Raw genomic sequence first — 17,458 nt, 5'->3', positions numbered from 1 at the left:
CGCCGTGCTGGGCTGGCATCGATCGCCGCCCTGACGAGAGCATCGATTTCTGCGCGGAGAAATTAATAGATCTTCTCTTAGCTCCTCGGACCCGGGAGCCGCCCGCGGGTGGAGCTGGGGGGACCCGTCGGTCCTAGGAGGTCGCGCACCCGGAAAGCCCCGGGATGCCCAGCTCCTCCCTCCTCGCCCGCGAGCCCCGGTGGCTGCAGGTGCGCTCCCGTCTCAAGCCGGGGAGGGGGCGGTAGAGGGCGAGGAAGGGGGTCCCGGAGGAGGGACTCGGGCCGGGAGGGCAGGGGAGGGCCGCAGGGAGCGCGCCAACCCAGCCCCCTGGAGGGGCCCGCCAGGCCCCCAGCGCAGACCGTGCCCCAGCCCCGGGGCGGGGACCGCCCGACCGCCCGACCGGCGGCCTGCTTTGGGAAGGCGACCAGACGGAGGTGGGCGCACAGGGTCTTGGTCGGAGTCGAGGGACTTGGGGGGGACGGATCCTCGCGCGACAGCGGGGGCGGTGCCCCCGGGTGGGCGGCGAGGGGCTCGGAGAGGAACGGCTTGAATGTTAAGGACACGGTTCGCGTTCCCGCCAGGTTTCAGCAGGCTCGCTCGGCCGGGTCGGGGCCGCCAGAAGCCGCCCAGCAGGTGTCGGGGCGGCAGAACTTACTCCCCCGCCCCCGCCCCCACCCCAACTCCAGGCGGCAGCGCGGGCGCACGTGAGCGAGTCCGCAGGGGCCTTGGGCGAGCTCGCTTCTACCACCCCCCTGTGTTTGGGCCTTATTTCCCCAACAGACCTGTGCCCCCTCAGTTGTCAGGCTAAATATTTTGGCTTGGCGGGAAGGGCGGAGAGACCCCGGCGGTCCCTGCAAGCCAATCCGTTGCGCCCCGGGGCGCGGAGGGCGGGCGCTGGGCGCGGCCCCGAAGCGCCCGGAGATCCCGCGGCCAGGTGCGGCCACCGGATGCTCGCTCCGCTCCGGCGCCCAGCCGCCCAGCGGCCAGTGGGGTTCCCGAACTCTCTCCCGGGCGAGTCCGCGCCGCTCTCTCCGGGGCAGGCTCCCCGGCTTCCTCGCCGCGCTGGCTCCGGGTCGGCAGGCGGCGTGGACGCCTTTGGCTCTGCTCCCTGCCTGACTTTCCCTCCCTGAGTCTGCTGCTGTCGCACCTCTGTCCTCATCAGTCTCTGGGCTCCGACTGAGTCTGCCTCCAGCGCCTGTCACTGTCTTTGTGTCTCCGTGGCTCTCATTCCCTTTTTCCCTGTGGGATTCCCCCTCGTGGGCCCCCACCCTGCCCTCCCCTCTGAAGCCTGCGTCTCTGTGTCCCTTAGGGCCTGCCAGACCCTTCTCGTCCCCAGAGCCATCTGCAGAAGCCAGGCCTGGACAATGGCAATGGCCAGCCTGTGCCGGTGGGTAGCGTGCCTGCTTGCAGTCCGCCTCTCCTTGGGATTTGGCCTGGACACGCTAGAGGGTGAGTCCCCCAGCTAGAGGGTGAATCCCCCAGTGCTGCCTCCTGGAGCCCCATCTCTGCCCTCCCCCACCCCCCAGCCAGCCAGAGGCCAAACCACCGTTTACCTGCTGCATGAAGATGGAAAAGGGGGGGGGGGCTCTCAGAAGGACTTCCCACCAGGAAGAGCAGTTCGTTCCCCACATTACTGTGTTTTCCCCTCCGCTCCCTAGGATGTGAGAAGAACCTTGAAACAGAGAGATGGAGAGAGGTCCTCCATTCCAGAGAACGGCTCAAGGGGGAGAGTCTCAGGGGTCATTTCTAGGGTGCAGGGAGGGGATGGATAGCTGAGAGTAGGCACTATGAAGTAATGAACCCATTGTGCAGACAGGAAACTTGAGGTTCAGAGACTTGAGAGGGAAAGCTGGACTGGGGCCCTGAGCGCTTGCCCAGGGCCTGGTCCCGTGTCCCCCACACTTAGGGCCACTCCACTGGGCCCAGGCCAGTTAGTGCTCCAGGACAGACTCTTCCCACGTGCACAGCTGGGGAGAGAGGACCACAGACCGAGAGGCCCTCATGGGTGTGCGGGCGGGGGGGCGGGCAGCCAGGGAGGAAGAGACACGAGCTGAGCGTGCGAGATTCAAAAGGAGGAAGGACTGAGAGTGTGCCCTTCCTCATCCCACCGTTCCCCTCCAGACTGAGGCAGCGGTGGGGGCAGGGGTCCAGTGCTCCATGCCCACCCGAGGGGCCCTGTGGTGCCCTCAGATGGAGGGCTTCCAGGAGGAGTCAGTCTCCCCTTCCTATGGAGACAGAGGAGAGCCGCAAAGGGTTGGGGTCGGGAAGGCACTGCGTGCAAGGGAGAGCCCCTCCCCCCCCCCCCCCCACTGCTGGGCCAGGACAGGGCACACAGATGCCAGCCCTGAGCCCCGTTGTCCGGAGGGGAGCACGTCCCTGGGCGGAGACAGGGTGGGGTGTTTGGTTGTTTGATCCGGGGGCCCAGGTGTCCTGTTCCCAGCGCAGCTCTGTGCAGGGCCGGGTCCTGACGGGAGGCAGGCAGGGGTTAATCCGTGAAGGTCGTAGATTTGTTTTTCCAAATGACTCCCATCAGGGGAGCCCTGGAGAGGCAGGGGCATGATGGGAAGTGGCATGTGGGCGCCTTGGAGCCTGATTGGCCTTTGCCTGGAGGGGCTAGAAGTGTTTTCTCATTCTCTCTCTTTTTGTGCATGTGAATGTGTACCTGCTTGTGCTCTCTCACACACACACTCTCTCTCTCTCTCTCACACACACACACACACACAGCAACTGGGGAGAGCCAAGCACAGGGACATTAATGACAACAGGGTGAAGGTGTGATGTAAGCCCCAGGGAGCCCACCTTGCCTGCCCACCGCCCTCCTTGCCAGGGGCTGGGCCTGGGTCTGCATGGGGTGCAGGGGTCGTGTGGGGTGTGGGGGTCTGTGTGGGGGTGCGGGGGGTCTGTGCGGGGCTGCGGGCATCTGTGTGGGGGTTCGGGGGTCTGTGTGGGGGTATTGGGGTCTGTGTGGGGTGTAGGGGTCTGTGTGGGTGTGCGGGGGTCTGTGTGGGGGTATTGGGGTCTGTGTGGGGTGTGGGGGTCTGTGTGGGGGTGTGGGTGTCTGTGTGGGCTGTAGGGGTCTGTGTGGGGGTGTGGGGATCTGTGTGGGCTGCGGGCGTCTGGGTGGGGGTGTGGGGTCTGTGTGGGCAGTAGGGGTCTGTGTGGGGGTGTGGGGGTCTGTGTGGGGGTGTGGGGGTCTGTGTGGGGGTGCAGGGATCTGTATGGGGCTGTAGGGGTCTGTTGGGGGTGCAGGGGTCTGTGGGGGGGGCAGGGGTCTGTGGGGGTGCGGTGCCGCTGTGAGCCAGGCAGGAAGTGGGGAGCAGGATCTAGAGTACCAGGGCATGAATGACAAGCTGAAGAATTCAGACTTGAATCTTCCAACCTGGAAGGGATCCTCCGGAGCAAATGACAGTGCTTGGACCGGGTGCCCAGCCCGCTTAGGGGACGGGTCTCAGGTGCCTTGGGGAGAGAAAGGAAAGTGGGTCTGAAGAAGCCAGACACACCTGGGTCCCCAGGGGAGGAGCGGATCTGGGAATCAGATGTTCATCAATTCAAACCATGGCCCCTAAGTGCCCGGTGGACGCAGCCCTGAACTGAGCTCCATGGACGCAGTGCCAGCCAACAAGGGCCCTGCCCTCAGGAGGCCCCGTTCTTGGAGGGGTGACACAAACGCAGACAGCAGCCGTGGGGTGAGGCCCTGTGTTCCGGGGGCGCTACAGCGAGTGCTGGCCAGCCTGCAGGGGAAGTGACTAACTCGGGTCAGGGGATCGGGGCCAGCGGGCGGCCTTGACCCGAGGTTTGCAGGACAAGAGCTGAGCGTGTGACCAGGCCCAGGAACCTTCCTGAGGCTTGGAGACATTAGCGAGGACCCATTTATCAGCCCCCTGGATGTCAGGCCGCCAAACTTTAATTGGAACTTTCGGCAATGGGAGCCACGGACGTCCCTTAGAGAGTAAACCAATGCGGGGACCAGACGTCAAGCTCCCTCAGGCCCGGGAAGGTAGTGGGAGACATGAGGCTCTGCCTCCGAGTCGTAGCATTCATTCGTTCCTTCATCACTTGGTTACTGAGCCCCAATTTTGGGCCAGACGCTGGCCCAGACACCAAGGGTACAGTGATGAATTACATACACAAAAGACCCCAGCCCTTCTGGAACTTACCGTAATCAAAACAAGCAACTCAGACATCAGCCAACGTTAAGATTTAAGGAGAAAAGTTAAGTAGGAAAGGGGGTAGGGAGTATTTAAAGGGATGTCCGAGAAGTCCTCATTGAGGAGGTGACATCTGAGCGGATACTTAAAGAAGGTGAAGGACCATGCATAGGGAACAGTGTTTCAGCCAGAGGGAACAGAATGTGCCAAGACCTCAGGGCAGAAGCTTGGCTGGCTAGTTTGAGGAACAGCAAAGAGGTCGGTGTGGCAAAGGGGAAGGCATAAGGGCCTGAGCTTTTAATCAGGGAGATGCGGCCACCAGGGGGTTGTGAGCTGTGGAGGAATGTCATCCAACTTGTGTATTGAGATGATCCCTTTGCCTATAGAGTGAAGGGACCAGGAGGGGACAAGGGCAGAGGCGGGGGCGGGGGGGCATCTGGGAGGCCACTGATGTCAACCCAGGAGAACTGCACGGTGCCAGCAGCATATGCTGTAATTTAAAGGTGGAGCCCACAGGCCCTGGGACACGGAGGGAGGGAGTCGTCACCCTGACCGCAGGCATGAAGCAGGCTGGGGAGGGGAAAGCTCACTTTGGTCCAGGTTGACCCACCGGGTGGACGTCCTCTGAGCTGCCTTGAGGCCCAGGGAGGAGCCCACCCTGCGTCCAGAGCGCAGCCCTGCTCCCACGTGTGTCCCGCTCCCAGGGGGTACCCTCCTCCAGCAGCGCTTATTAATAATAATAATTATTATTATTATCCTGCCAGGGCGGGACGGGGAGCTCAGCGCACGGTGTGCTGACGGCCGCCTGCCCCCTGTGCCCACAGTGTGCCCCAGCCTGGATATCCGCTCGGAGGTGGCGGAGCTGCGGCGGCTGGAGAACTGCAGTGTGGTGGAGGGCCATCTGCAGATCCTGCTCATGTTCACGGCCACGGGCGAGGACTTCCGTGGCCTCAGCTTCCCGCGCCTCACGCAGGTCACAGACTACCTGCTCCTCTTCCGGGTCTACGGCCTGGAGAGCCTGCGAGACCTCTTCCCCAACCTGGCCGTGGTCCGCGGGGCCCGCCTCTTCCTGGGCTACGCGCTGGTCATCTACGAGATGCCGCACCTGCGCGACGTGGGGCTGCCGGCGCTGGGCGCCGTGCTGCGGGGCGCCGTGCGCATCGAGAAGAACCAGGAGCTCTGCCACCTGTCCACCATTGACTGGGGCCTGCTGCAGCCGTCGCCCGGTGCCAACCACATCGTGGGCAACAAGCTGGGCGAGGAGTGTGCCGACGTGTGCCCCGGCGTGCTGGGCGCCAGCGGCGAGCCGTGTGCCAGGACCACCTTCAGTGGGCACACCGACTACAGATGCTGGACCTCCAGCCACTGCCAGAGAGGTGGGCGCTGGCCCAGAACACGACGGGGAGGGGAGCTCAGGCAGGGTGGCGGGTGGCCCCAGGACAGTGCGTGTCCTCACTCTGCCACTGGCTCCCTTAAGGTTCACTTGTCCTGCGAGGCAGACAGTCCTTGCTGTTCCTGCTTTGCAGATGAGGAAACTGAGGCTAGAGCAGTTAGATAACCCAGGTGGCTTCGTGAGCTAGTCTATAAGCACTAGGGCAGTGCCTGGGCCACGCGGGAGTTCTCTGTCCCGATACAAGCAGCCGCAGCACGGGCGGCACACGCCAGCAGGACTCTAAGGCCTAAACTGCAGTCAGGTGCGCAGAGAGAAAACCGAAAGAGGGAAGGGAGTGGAGCGAAAGGGGAAGTGAAATAAGGAGGGATGATGGGCGGGGGGAAGCCGAAGCTACAGGGGAGAAAAGAAGGACCTTCCGGAGGCTTGGAGCAGATCTAGGGTCCCCAACCACCAGGAGGTCCGCTCCCTCACCCCAAAGCCTCTGCTTCGGAGAAGAGTAACCAGACGCCTGCTGTATCCGCCGGGCCCCGCCTCCCCGATACCTCCGTGTTGGCTGTAAACACAGTCGCTGCACGTCTTCTCCCGTGTACAGTGTCAACACGCCCCGGCTGACCCCCACCGCCCGCCCCGCTCCCACAGACAGCGAGCTGCCACCACGGACAGTTCACAGGCCTTGGGCCCCCAGCCCCAAACCCGCCCGCTGCTGCTTGGGGCCGCCTCCTGCCCAGGGCCGAGAGCTGGGGAGGGAGGAGGTGTGGGCAGGGCATGGGCCGCATGGGCAGCGGCGGCCCCACCTCGAACACACTCCCAGGCCCGCTGGCCCCGGGCCTCAGTGCCCGGGAGAAGCTGGCAGGCTCGCCCTGGCACCACGCCCAGTGATGATGTGAGCCCAGGCCCAGACAGGACAGCAGGCAGAGGAGAAGCAGCCGTGGGGGACAAGGTCACTGCTCTGGCCTGAGTTATGACGTCCCTGATCAGGCACCGTGGAGGGAGGAGCCACAGAGAGGGGCCGTGGTCCTTGTCCTCGGGAACCCATCTGAGGAAGAGAGAGCCAGCGACCCCGTGCCACGGGAATCAGAGGAATCCGGGTGCAGACTAAGAGTGTTATCCCGGGGGGGGTGACACCAGAACCAAGGGGGGCGGGGAAGACCTAACACGGCGCTCTTTCCACAGTGTGTCCCTGTCCCCACGGGCTGGCCTGCACAGCTGCGGCTGAGTGCTGCCATGTCGAATGCCTGGGGGGCTGCAGCCGGCCAGAAGACCCCCGTGCCTGCGTCGCCTGTCGCCACCTCTATTTCCAGGGTGCCTGCCACCGGGCCTGCCCTCCAGGCACCTACCAGCATGAGTCCTGGCGCTGTGTCACGGCGGAGCGCTGCGCCAGCCTGCGCTCTGTGCCCGGTCGCGCCTCCACCTTTGGCATCCACCAGGGCAGCTGCTTGGCCCAGTGCCCTCCGGGCTTCACCCGTAACGGTAGCAGGTGAGTGTAGGGGGTGGGGGGTGGGGGACACTCCTGGATCAGCGAGGAGGTCCACGCTGGCCCAGGGCTCACTCCGCACCCTCCACTTGCCCCTGCTAGCATATTCTGCCGCAAGTGTGAGGGGCTGTGCCCCAAAGAGTGCAAGGTGGGCACCAAGACCATCGACTCCATCCAGGCCGCACAGGATCTGGTGGGCTGCACCCACGTGGAGGGGAGCCTCATCGTCAATCTTCGCCAGGGCTGTTAGTACCCGCGCCAGGGCCACGCCTCTCCTCCTGGCCACGCGCCCTTACAGCGACCCAGCTAAGGCACCACTGTCCATCACCCTGGGTCCCAGTCCTGAGGGGCCCCCCCTCCTTGTGCCCCCATTCAGCAACGCCCCCTGCTCCCCCACCCCGTATGGACCTGTCGCTTCCCCTGCGCTGCTCCAGCCCTGGCTTCCCCATTTCCAGACAACCTAGAGCTGGAGCTACAGCACAGCCTGGGGCTGATAGAGACCATCACCGGCTTCCTCAAAATCAAGCACTCCTTCGCCCTCGTGTCCCTGGGCTTCTTCAAGAACCTCAAACTAATCCGGGGAGACGCCATGGTGGATGGGTAAGGGGTCAGAAACAGCCTCTGACCTGACCCCCATCACAACTCCTTGTCCCTAACACTCCGGAAACAGTGGCAAAGAGCATGGGCTCCGGAAACAGCTCCGTTTCGTACTGTCTGTGTGACACCGAGTAGGTTACTGAAGTTCTCTGGTCCTCAATGTTCTTATCTGTGAAATGGGGTTAATAGAACACTACTTATTTCGTAGGGCTGTTGTGAATGTTACTTAGGTTATGTATGAAGCATTTACAACAGTGCCTAGAACACGGTACCTACCATATAAATTACAGCGACACCAAACTCTACGTAGGTTGGCTATCATTGTTATCTGATGCTCTCAGCTGCAGAGCAAGAGCCTAGGTTTGAAACCCATCCCTGCCATCTACCAGGCAAGGCCTTACAGGCAAGGCCTGCCTGTAAGGTAGCCAGATTTGTCAAAATACAGAGAATGTTTTAAATTACCATCCAGCCAAGTGGTTTTTCATGTCTCCCTGGAACAGCCAGGGGCCCCCAGGGGTCCCCACACTCCAGCTGCAGAGGCAGAGCCCCAGGCTCAGTGCCTGTACTCCCCTGTGCCCCCAGCAAAGACAGCCCCTCCAGGAGGAACCCATAAGGCGCCCCCCTTCCCCACCCTTGCCCCCTCCTCTCGTGCAGAGCAAGGTCCCTTGTTCGCCCCCAGGAACTACACTCTGTACGTGCTGGACAACCAGAACCTACAGCAGCTGGGGCCCTGGGTGGCTGCGGGGCTCACCATTCCCGTGGGCAAGATTTACTTCGCCTTCAACCCGCGCCTCTGCTTGGAGCACATCTACCGACTGGAGGAGGTGACCGGCACGCGGGGACGCCAAAACAAGGCCGAGATTAATCCCCGCACCAACGGAGACCGCGCCGCCTGTGAGGCCCGACACCCCAACCCCGGGGGGACACGACCCTCCGAAAGCCCGGGCGGGCGGGCGCGCCGAAACACACCAGACACGCACCCGGGCGGGAGGGGGCGCTCGACCAGGACCCTTAGATACTTTCGCTTCGGAGGCCGTGGGGAGGGGGGGGATGCCGCGGGGTCAGGGTGGGGGCTCGGAAGTAGGTGGCTCAGGCAGAGAGGAACGCGGTTGACAGCTAGTGTTGACCCCCGCCCCGCCCAGGCCAGACCCGCACCCTGCGCTTCGTGTCCAACGTGACGCAGGCCGACAGCATCCTGCTGCGCTGGGAGCGCTACGAGCCGCTGGAGGCTCGGGACTTGCTCAGCTTCATCGTGTACTACAAGGAGTCGTGAGTGCCGGGGGCGGGGCCAGCGCTGGGGGCGGGGCGGGGCCACCGAGGGGTGGGGCCACACCGGCCCCGCCCAATCCATTCACAAAAGCAGTCAGGTAAGGGCAGAGCGCTGCGGGGGGCTGTGCAGAGCCCAGGAGCCAGGACCTCCACGTCGCACTCGCTTGCAGGGCCCACGTCTGGTTGTCCCCTCACTTTATTCATCCCTCCGTGCCTCAGTTTCACCTCCCCAGTGAACTGGAGAGAACAGTCAGGACTTCCGAGAGACCAGGACAGGAGCCCCGCTGGGAAGGCATGGATAATTAAACTTTAATTCACTATGCTAATGTTCTGTACTGACCACATGCTCCTGCCCCAGCAGCGGTTTGGGGAGTACCCACTAATTTGGCCAGTTTTATGCGTAGCTTTGCCAGCATTTCATTAAAGCCGGAGGAAGGGAGGGAGCAGGGACAGCCAAGGACAGGCTGCTCTTTTCTTCCGAGAGAGTGTACTGACCAGCGCGGGGGGCGGGGGGGGGGGGGAGGCAGTGGTTCGACCACAGGAAGTATTTCTCCAAAAGCATGGCTAGGAATCAAAACTGAAATTCTTAGAGGAGAGAGGTGGGGCTGGGAGGGCAGCAGTGAGGAGTAGCCCCGTCTATGGGAGGCAGAAGATGGAACCACCTGGCTTGGAAGCGGTTCCTGGGAACTAAAACCGAGAGCCCTTACCTTCCCACTAGCACAGGGCCTGGCCTGAGAGGAAGGGGGTCAATGGTGGGCGGCCTGGTCAAACGGCCAAGGCTCTCCTAGGCCTCAGTGGTAGGTGAAGGTCTCTAGCAGGGGGAGCTGGAGACTGTTAAATGCAGATTCCTGGGCCCTATCCCCACAGGTTCTGATTCACTTAGACCTGGGTAGGGCCCAAGAATCTGCATTTCTAGCAAGCTCCCAGATAATGCTGAATCTCCTGGTCCGTGGACCACACTTTGAGGGGCACTAACGTGGGCTGCAATGTACATGGCACCCCCTGCCTGGCTTGTGCAGCTCACAATCTACACAACTGTACCCAGCTGGCTCTGGGCTCAAAAGGTGGAGACTCTTAGCAGTCCTTCAGGAAGCTCCCCTACGGTCGGCGCCTTGCAGCATGGCTGCGACTGGGCTCGCTCCCACACAGGCTGTGGGTCCTGGCCCAGTTCCAGCTCTGAGCTGGACCCACTCAGTGGGTGCCCCCCCAAAAGCGGGGTGCCTTCATGCATACTGGAAGGAGAATGACAATGACAGTCTCCAGGTGGTTCAGAGAAGAGGGGGTGCTAAGCACTGGGGTGGGGCTGAGCCACCCCTCAGTTCCAGGGGGCGGGATGTTCAGCCCGTTCCAGAATGCCACGGAGCACATAGGCCCCGATGCCTGCGGGACCCAGAGCTGGAACCTGCTGGATGTGGAGCTGCCCCTAAGCCGCGCCCAGGAGCCAGGGGTGACTCTAGCCCCCCTCAAGCCCTGGACTCAGTACGCGGTGTTCGTGCGGGCCATCACCCTGACCACGGCCGAGGACAGCCCCCACCAGGGAGCCCAGAGCCCCATCGTCTACCTCCGAACCCTGCCAGCGGGTAGGCTGAAGACTTAGAAGGGGGTGCGAGCTAGGTGCCTGAGTCCGAAGGAGAAGGAGGGACATAGAGACATAGAGAAGCTGGGTAACGGAACACCTGGCCCCTGGAGATGGGGAAGCCAGATGTTAGAGTCCTAGAAAGAACAGGGGGCATCCGCCCGGGTCCTAGGGAGGCGGTGGCTGGGAGAGAGTGAAGGGGGAACACTTGAGCCAGTTCAAGGGCCTTTGAGGGGAAAGGGGAGGCCAGGATTCTGAGTTCCAGGGAGTTTGCGGGTCACCAATTCCTTGGGAGAAAGAGAGGGGCCCCTTCCCAGACAGTATTTGAAAGGGGGATCCCGCGGCCCCTCAGCTGTACCCCACTTACGTTCCCAGCGCCCACGGTGCCCCAGGATGTCATCTCCACGTCCAATTCCTCGTCCCACCTGCTGGTGCGCTGGAAGCCACCGACTCAGCGCAACGGGAACCTCACCTACTACCTGGTGCTGTGGCAGCGTCTCGCGGAGGACGGCGACCTCTACCTGAACGACTACTGCCACCGCGGTGGGCAGGGCAGCGGCGCGGGCCGGAGGGGTTGGGGCGGGGGCCGCGGCGCCGTGCGTCTAACCGCCTTTCCCTGCGTCGCGCCAGGCTTGCGGCTGCCCACCAGCAACAGCGACCTGCGCTTCGACCGCGAGGACGCGGAACTCGAAGCCGAGACGGAGCCCGGCTGCTGCCCTTGCCAGCACCCACCTCCCGGGCAGGTCCTGCCACCGCTGGAGGCGCAAGAAGCCTCGTTCCAGAAGAAGTTCGAAAACTTTCTGCATAACGCCATCACCATCCCCAAGTGCGGCGCGACGCGGGCCCCTCCCCACCGCGAGCGCCTGAGGGGCCAGGCCGCGGAGGGGCGGGTCTGACTCGGGGGCGGGGGCGGAGCCGCGGAGGGGCGGGTCTGACTTAGGGGGGCGGAGCCGCGGGGGGCGGGTCTGACGGGAGGGCGGAGCCGCGGAGGGGCGGGTCTGACTGGGGGCGGAGCCGCGGAAGGGCGGGTCTGGCTAGAGGGAATGTGAGCCGGGCGGCGGAGGGGCGGGTCTGGCTGGAAGAGTGGGGGCGGGGCCGCGGAGAGGGGTCCGGCTGGAGGGGTGAGGGCGGGGCCCAGATGGGGACGCGTTGCGGGCGGGGCTGACCCCGCCCATCCCGGTCTCCCCAGATCCCCCTGGAAGGTGACGTCCATCAATAAGAGCCCTCACAGGTGAGCGGGGCGGGACTGAGGGGCGGGGGTCCCGGGCCGCCGCCTTGGCTCTGACTCGCGCACTCCCCAGAGACTCAGGGAGGCACCGCCGGGCAGCCGGGGCGCTCCGGCTTGGGGGGAACAGCTCAGATTTCGAGATCCAGGAGGACAAAGTGCCCCGGGAGCGAGCAGTGCTGAGTGGCCTTCGCCACTTCACGGAATATCGGATCGATATCCACGCCTGCAACCACGCGGCGCACACCGTGGGCTGCAGCGCGGCCACCTTCGTCTTTGCCCGCACCATGCCCCACAGTAGGTGACCCCACCTTCTACTCCGCCCCCCCCCACTGACCCCAAGGACTCTATCCAATTAGTGCTCCAGCTAGCGAGTCCGACCTCCCTCTGCTCACCCTTCCGAGTCCCCAAGTTCGCATAATCCTAGAGCTTCCTGGAACCTCCCAGGGTGACCCCCTTGGGTTTGAACATGAAGGTGAAAGTAAGTACTTGAGACCTGACTGCCTGCTGCCCTCTCCCACAGGAGAAGCCGATGGCATCCCAGGGAAGGTGGCCTGGGAGGCAGCCAGCAAGAGCAGTGTCCTCCTGCGCTGGCTCGAACCCCCGGACCCCAACGGACTCATCCTCAAGTATGAAATCAAATACCGCCGCTTGGGAGAGGTAGGTACCCCAGGGGGCCCCCTAACCCGGACCCAGTTTCTGCCTCCATCCTTTTCGCAGCCAACTGTTCGATGTTGTCCTCAGGAGGCCACCGTGCTGTGCGTGTCCCGCCTGCGATATGCCAAGTTTGGGGGGGTCCACCTGGCCCTTCTGCCCCCCGGAAACTACTCCGCCAGAGTTCGGGCAACCTCGCTGGCTGGCAACGGATCCTGGACAGAGAGTATCGCTTTCTACATCCCTGGCCCAGGTGTGCATAGCCTCTGGCCCAGACCTGCCCTCCGAGCAGCCCCACCTGGGTCCCCGGCCCCATCTATGGTTGTGGAAGCCAAGGCCACTCCACCGTATTCCTCCCCTGCTCTCATTTCCCTTTGTGAGAGGAGAAGTGTCCCTTGCTCTCTGACTTCTCCATCTTTGACCCTACCACCTGCTGCCCTCTGACCACCAGAGGAGGAAGACTCCGGGGGGCTGCGCGTCCTTCTCACTGTCACCCCCGTGGGGCTCATGCTGCTCGTCATTCTTGCTGCCCTCGGTTTCTTCTACGGCAGGAAGAGGTGATGATGACCAGTCTTACTGGGTCCCCTCCCCCTTCTCCCCCTGAACCCTCATCACAAGGTCAGTGTGCAGTCAGAGGATGACAGGTGAGACAGCACAGAGGACTCCCTAGAGCCCTAACTTATCCCCTGAGGGCAGCATGGAGGAGACACGCCTTTCAGGGGGTGACCGCTCACCCCAGTTTACCGGCAACTTTCCCGACCTTACCAGTGAAAGGCCCGCCTCCTAGGACTCCCTGGTCTGGGCACACAGGGACTGTTGGTCACCACGTTCTCAGCCTGCAGGGGAAGTGACAGGAGCCTCACCATGTGCCCTGGATCAGTCGGTAGCAGATGCTCCTGGGGCTGAACACAGGAGGGCGATGGAGGCAGGATTTTGCTTAGCTGGGTGCCGAGGACCGCCTGAGCAGGCAGGGGCTGCTCCACCCCGGTCCTCCCCGTTCCTAGCCCGTCAGAGCCCAGATCCCAGGGCTTGGAACGTGCGTAGGGACCCCCAGGGTCACCCCTGATCTGGGATGGGAGTGTGGTCAGTAACCTCCCTCCTCTTTGTCCTCTGACATTGCTCCTTCCTTCCCGGGGACACTTCTAGCCTGACCCCCTCACCTCCCTTTGCAGAAACAGCACCCTGTATGCCTCCGTGAACCCAGAGTACTTCAGCGCCTCTGAGAGTAGGTCTGGGAGTGGGTGGACAGGGGTGTGGGAGACCGGAGGCGGGCCAAGCACACCTCCCGGACACCTTCTTAGAGAAGGCAGCCTTGGGACCCGAGCCCTTCCGAAGAGGAGAAAAGTGCTCGGGGCTGTGGCACACAGCAGTGTTCTTGCCTCGTGACCGCCACCTCCCCACAGTGTACATCCCTGATGAGTGGGAGGTGCCTCGGGAGCAGATCTCCATAATCCGGGAACTGGGCCAGGGCTCCTTTGGGATGGTATACGAGGGACTGGCACAAGGACTTGAGGCTGGAGAGGGGTCCACACCCGTGGCCCTGAAGACGGTGAACGAGCTGGCCAGCCCACGAGAGCGCATCGAGTTCCTCAAGGAAGCCTCCGTCATGAAGGCGTTCAAGTGTCACCATGTGGTAAGGGAGGATCAGGGTCAGTGCCAGGGCAGGGTCATAATTAGGCTGAAAGTCATATGGTAAGAAGGGTAGGGAGGGTCAAGGATGAGGTCAGGGCACCGTCAAGGTCAGGGTTGGGACTGTGGTTAAGATCCTAACTGAGGTAAAGGTCATGGTTAGGGTTGGACTCAAAACCGGGTCATGGTGGGGCCACGGTAAAATCATGGCTGGGGCTGGGATCAGTCATGGTTGGGAAGCAATACTGAGTGTCATTATTAGGATCCTGATTGGGACCGAGGTCAGAGCAGGGTGAATCATGAAGATTGGAATGATGGTTATGATCAAGGTCATGGGTTAGGGTCAGGGTCATTGTTAGATCAGGATTAGGGCTATGGTCATGGTTGGGTCAGGGGTGGTGTCTGGGTCAGGCTGTGGTCACAGCAGGTCAGTACTTTGGCCAGGTGGGTCAAGGGGAGCCTGGGTGCACCTGCGACAGGTTCTTTGTCCCTCCCAGGTACGTCTCCTGGGTGTGGTGTCTCAGGGCCAGCCAGCTCTGGTCATCATGGAGTTAATGACCCGTGGGGACCTCAAGAGCCATCTTCGATCTTTGCGGCCCGAGGCAGAGGTGGGGACCAGAAAGACCCTGGGCCAAGGGGCTGGGAAGTTAGAGTTGACTTGGGCACAGTTGTGGGGGAATCCTTGGGCAGGAGTCCAACCTCCTGGTTCCTTCTTCACCCGCCCCCTCTCTTGGCTCTAGAACAACCCAGGGCTCCCCCGGCCAGCCCTGGAAGATATGATCCAGATGGCTGGCGAGATTGCGGATGGTATGGCCTACCTTGCCGCCAAAAAGTTCGTGCACCGAGACCTGGCGGCCCGAAACTGCATGGTGTCCCAGGACTTCACCGTCAAGATCGGGGGTACAGAGGGTGCAGGCGGGTAGGGGCAGCCTGGGGAGTGGAGGGACTCTCCCTAAGCTAGACTAGGAGAGCCAGGCGTGGCCCACAGCTCTGCCCCTAACAGCCACCCCCCCACCCCTGGATCCCGGGCTTCTCGCCCAAGGCCAGAGGGGTGGGGTGGTTGGGGTGGGATGATCTCTGAGGTTCTTTGAGCCCCCGCATTCCAGGATTCTTGGAGGCTGTGGAGGGGGAGAGGGCCGGGGCAGGGGCTGGGGTGCGGTTCTGCGGCCCCACCCCTGTCCACCTTCACTTTGCAGACTTTGGAATGACCCGAGATGTGTATGAGACGGACTATTACCGCAAGGGTGGGAAAGGACTGCTGCCCGTGCGCTGGATGGCCCCCGAGTCCCTCAAAGACGGAATCTTCACCACCCACTCGGATGTCTGGTGGGGCCTGGCTGGAGCAGAGGGCCCAGGGGGTGTGCAGGCGGGGTTGGGCAGAGGCCTGGGTGCAAGGTGCTGGGCTCAGGCCCTCCTGCGTGCCCCCCAGGTCCTTTGGTGTGGTGCTCTGGGAGATCGCGACTCTGGCTGAACAACCCTACCAGGGCCTGTCCAACGAGCAGGTGCTCAAGTTTGTCATGGATGGTGGGGTGCTGGAGGAGCTGGAGAGCTGCCCCCTTCAGCTGTGAGTCCCCCCACTCTCCATGCCATCTTCCCTGCCCCGCCCCCACGATTCTGGCCCCGCCTCCTCTGATGCTTCTTTGCCCGCGGTGCCCAGCTCTCAGCCTTCCCATTCTGAATCCCCACTACAACCCCATTTCCTCCCCTGCGGCCCTCCCGAGGCAGGCCCCCGCACCCCACTTTGCACCAGAGGCCTCTTCTCATGCTGTCCCCCACCCCAGGCAGGAGCTGATGAGCCGCTGCTGGCAACAGAACCCACGCCTGCGGCCCACCTTCACCCACATCCTGGACAGCATTCGCGAGGAGCTGCGGCCCTCCTTCCGCCTCTTTTCCTTCTACTACAGCCCAGAGTGCCGGGGGGCCCGGGGGGCCCCACTGCCCGAGGCGAAGCCCGACTCCCTACCAACCCCAGAAGGGGCCTCCTCAGACTGCAGCCCCCAAAACGGGGGCCCAGGGCACTGAAGCCACCCTCTTCCCTGGGTGACTGGCCTCCCACGGGCAGAGGAAGGCTCCTGACCTTTGAGGCCCTGGGGTGTGCAGACATTCACACCCCGCGCCATGCTCAGAAAGGCCAGGGGGCGGCCCAGGCTGGGCCAGGGAGCAGGAGGATTGGGTGGGGGCGGAGGGGGCGGAGCAGACTCACCGTAGGAGGAGTCTGAGTTCTCCGGGAGAAGGTGAGGAAGGTCACAGCAAGAGGAGTGGACGTGAAGTCCAGCCTGGGGAGGGGGGCCCACCCAGCCAGAAGGCGGGGTCCAGAGATCCCACCCCCCCGCCTCAGCTCTGGATGTCCTGTGGACCTCTGGGGCCGTCAACCCACTCAAAACCAGAGGAGCAACTGCATGAGGCTTGGAACCTTCTCTATCCACGTGTGGGAGGCTGGGGAGGGGGTGTCTACACGACTGCCCTTCTCAGATCTGCATTTCACCTCCTCCCCTCTGCCCCATGCACCAGGGGTGCGGGGAGAGCAGAGGCCTGGGTGAGCAGGTTCCTAGCCTGGCCCTGTAGCCCGCCCTCACCTCCTCCTCTCCTTCACCACACCCAGGAACCCCCCAAGTTTGGTGCTCCTCCGCCCTCCTCCCCAGGGGCAGCCCCTTCCCCTCAACCTCCCTCCTGCCCCAGGATGATTAAGGCTTTGAGAGCCTTGCTTCCTCCCTGCCCTCACTCCTACCCCCCACCCCCTGCCTCTCACGGGAAGACTGGAGAAGGTACAATAAATGCTGAGGTCTGTCTGTGCCCTGGTCCCGGGCAGCCCATTATCTCTCCATCTATATGGTGTTAACACTGGCTGAACTTCCTCCCTCCCTCCTTGGGGACTTGGCGCGGTGACCCTGAGGCCAGGATACAGGATAAATACTCGGCTGTCAAAACACCACCTCCATGAGGACCTACCAGCCCGGGTTGCCATGGCGGTGGCTGCCGCTCAGGCAGCCAGAGGTGGCTGAGCCTGGCAGGAAAACTGCCTCTGGCCTCCCGGCCTTGCGCACCCGTCCCCCACGCCTCATCGTTAGGTGGCCCCACGCTGCCTCCTCCAGGCACACGTCTCCAGGGCATCAGAGGACAGATGCAGTGGGCAGAGCGGGGGGGGGTGGGGGGGTGGGCCCTGACGACCAGCCCATGCTGGACGCCCCCCCAGCCAGGGCAGGGACAGCGAGCAGAGTCTGTGCGTCTGGCTCCCTTAGATCACCCGCAGCAGAGATGCCCCGGAGGCGTATTGAAGGAGCCCAGGGGAGTCCATTTCCAGGCTTTTATGCCAGGAAGAGCTGCAGATAAAGGACTTAAAACCTTGGTGAAGACGATGCAGGCAGAAGGGGCTGGTCACGGCTCAGGGCCCTTTAGCGTTCCGTGCCAGCATCTCCTGCCTCCAGGCCTCGGGGCCCTGGCTCCCACGCCGCCACACGCTGCCGCGGACCCCGCGTCTGGGGACGTTTGCTCT

The 17,458-nt window shown here is 63.1% G+C and overlaps 1 protein-coding gene across 1 annotated transcript; it reads left to right on the top strand.

The window, feature by feature from the left end:
* The first annotated feature begins 1,364 nt into the window (after positions 1 to 1,364).
* Positions 1,365 to 16,072, top strand: INSRR (insulin receptor related receptor). The gene is made up of 22 exons (XM_039251304.1): positions 1,365 to 1,449; positions 4,973 to 5,524; positions 6,715 to 7,018; positions 7,118 to 7,260; positions 7,471 to 7,615; positions 8,292 to 8,506; positions 8,755 to 8,881; positions 10,223 to 10,461; positions 10,833 to 11,000; positions 11,088 to 11,283; positions 11,647 to 11,688; positions 11,759 to 11,979; positions 12,206 to 12,342; positions 12,427 to 12,589; positions 12,788 to 12,893; positions 13,509 to 13,561; positions 13,740 to 13,969; positions 14,463 to 14,573; positions 14,706 to 14,865; positions 15,162 to 15,291; positions 15,395 to 15,529; positions 15,747 to 16,072. Exons 1-22 carry the CDS (start codon positions 1,365 to 1,367, stop codon positions 15,985 to 15,987), a joined length of 3,903 nt encoding a protein of 1,300 aa, XP_039107235.1. The 3' UTR covers positions 15,988 to 16,072.
* Positions 16,073 to 17,458: the final 1,386 nt, after the last annotated feature.

The sequence above is a fragment of the Hyaena hyaena genome, unplaced genomic scaffold (genome assembly GCF_003009895.1).
Source record: "Hyaena hyaena isolate Hyena2069 unplaced genomic scaffold, ASM300989v1 scaffold_385, whole genome shotgun sequence".
In the NCBI taxonomy this organism is placed as follows: domain Eukaryota; kingdom Metazoa; phylum Chordata; class Mammalia; order Carnivora; family Hyaenidae; genus Hyaena; species Hyaena hyaena.
The sequence above is the reverse complement of the archived record's forward strand: the minus strand, read 5'-3'. Positions and strand labels throughout refer to the sequence as shown.

Excerpts from the sequence above, each read along its gene's own strand:
- INSRR (XM_039251304.1), top strand. The coding sequence starts at position 1,365 with ATGGCAATGGCCAGCCTGTGCCGGTGGGTAGCGTGCCTGCTTGCAGTC. Across the intron at positions 8,507-8,754 it reads CAACGGAGACCGCGCCGCCT|GCCAGACCCGCACCCTGCGC; the intron begins GTGAGGCCCGAC and ends CGCCCCGCCCAG. Across the intron at positions 10,462-10,832 it reads CCTCCGAACCCTGCCAGCGG|CGCCCACGGTGCCCCAGGAT; the intron begins GTAGGCTGAAGA and ends TTACGTTCCCAG.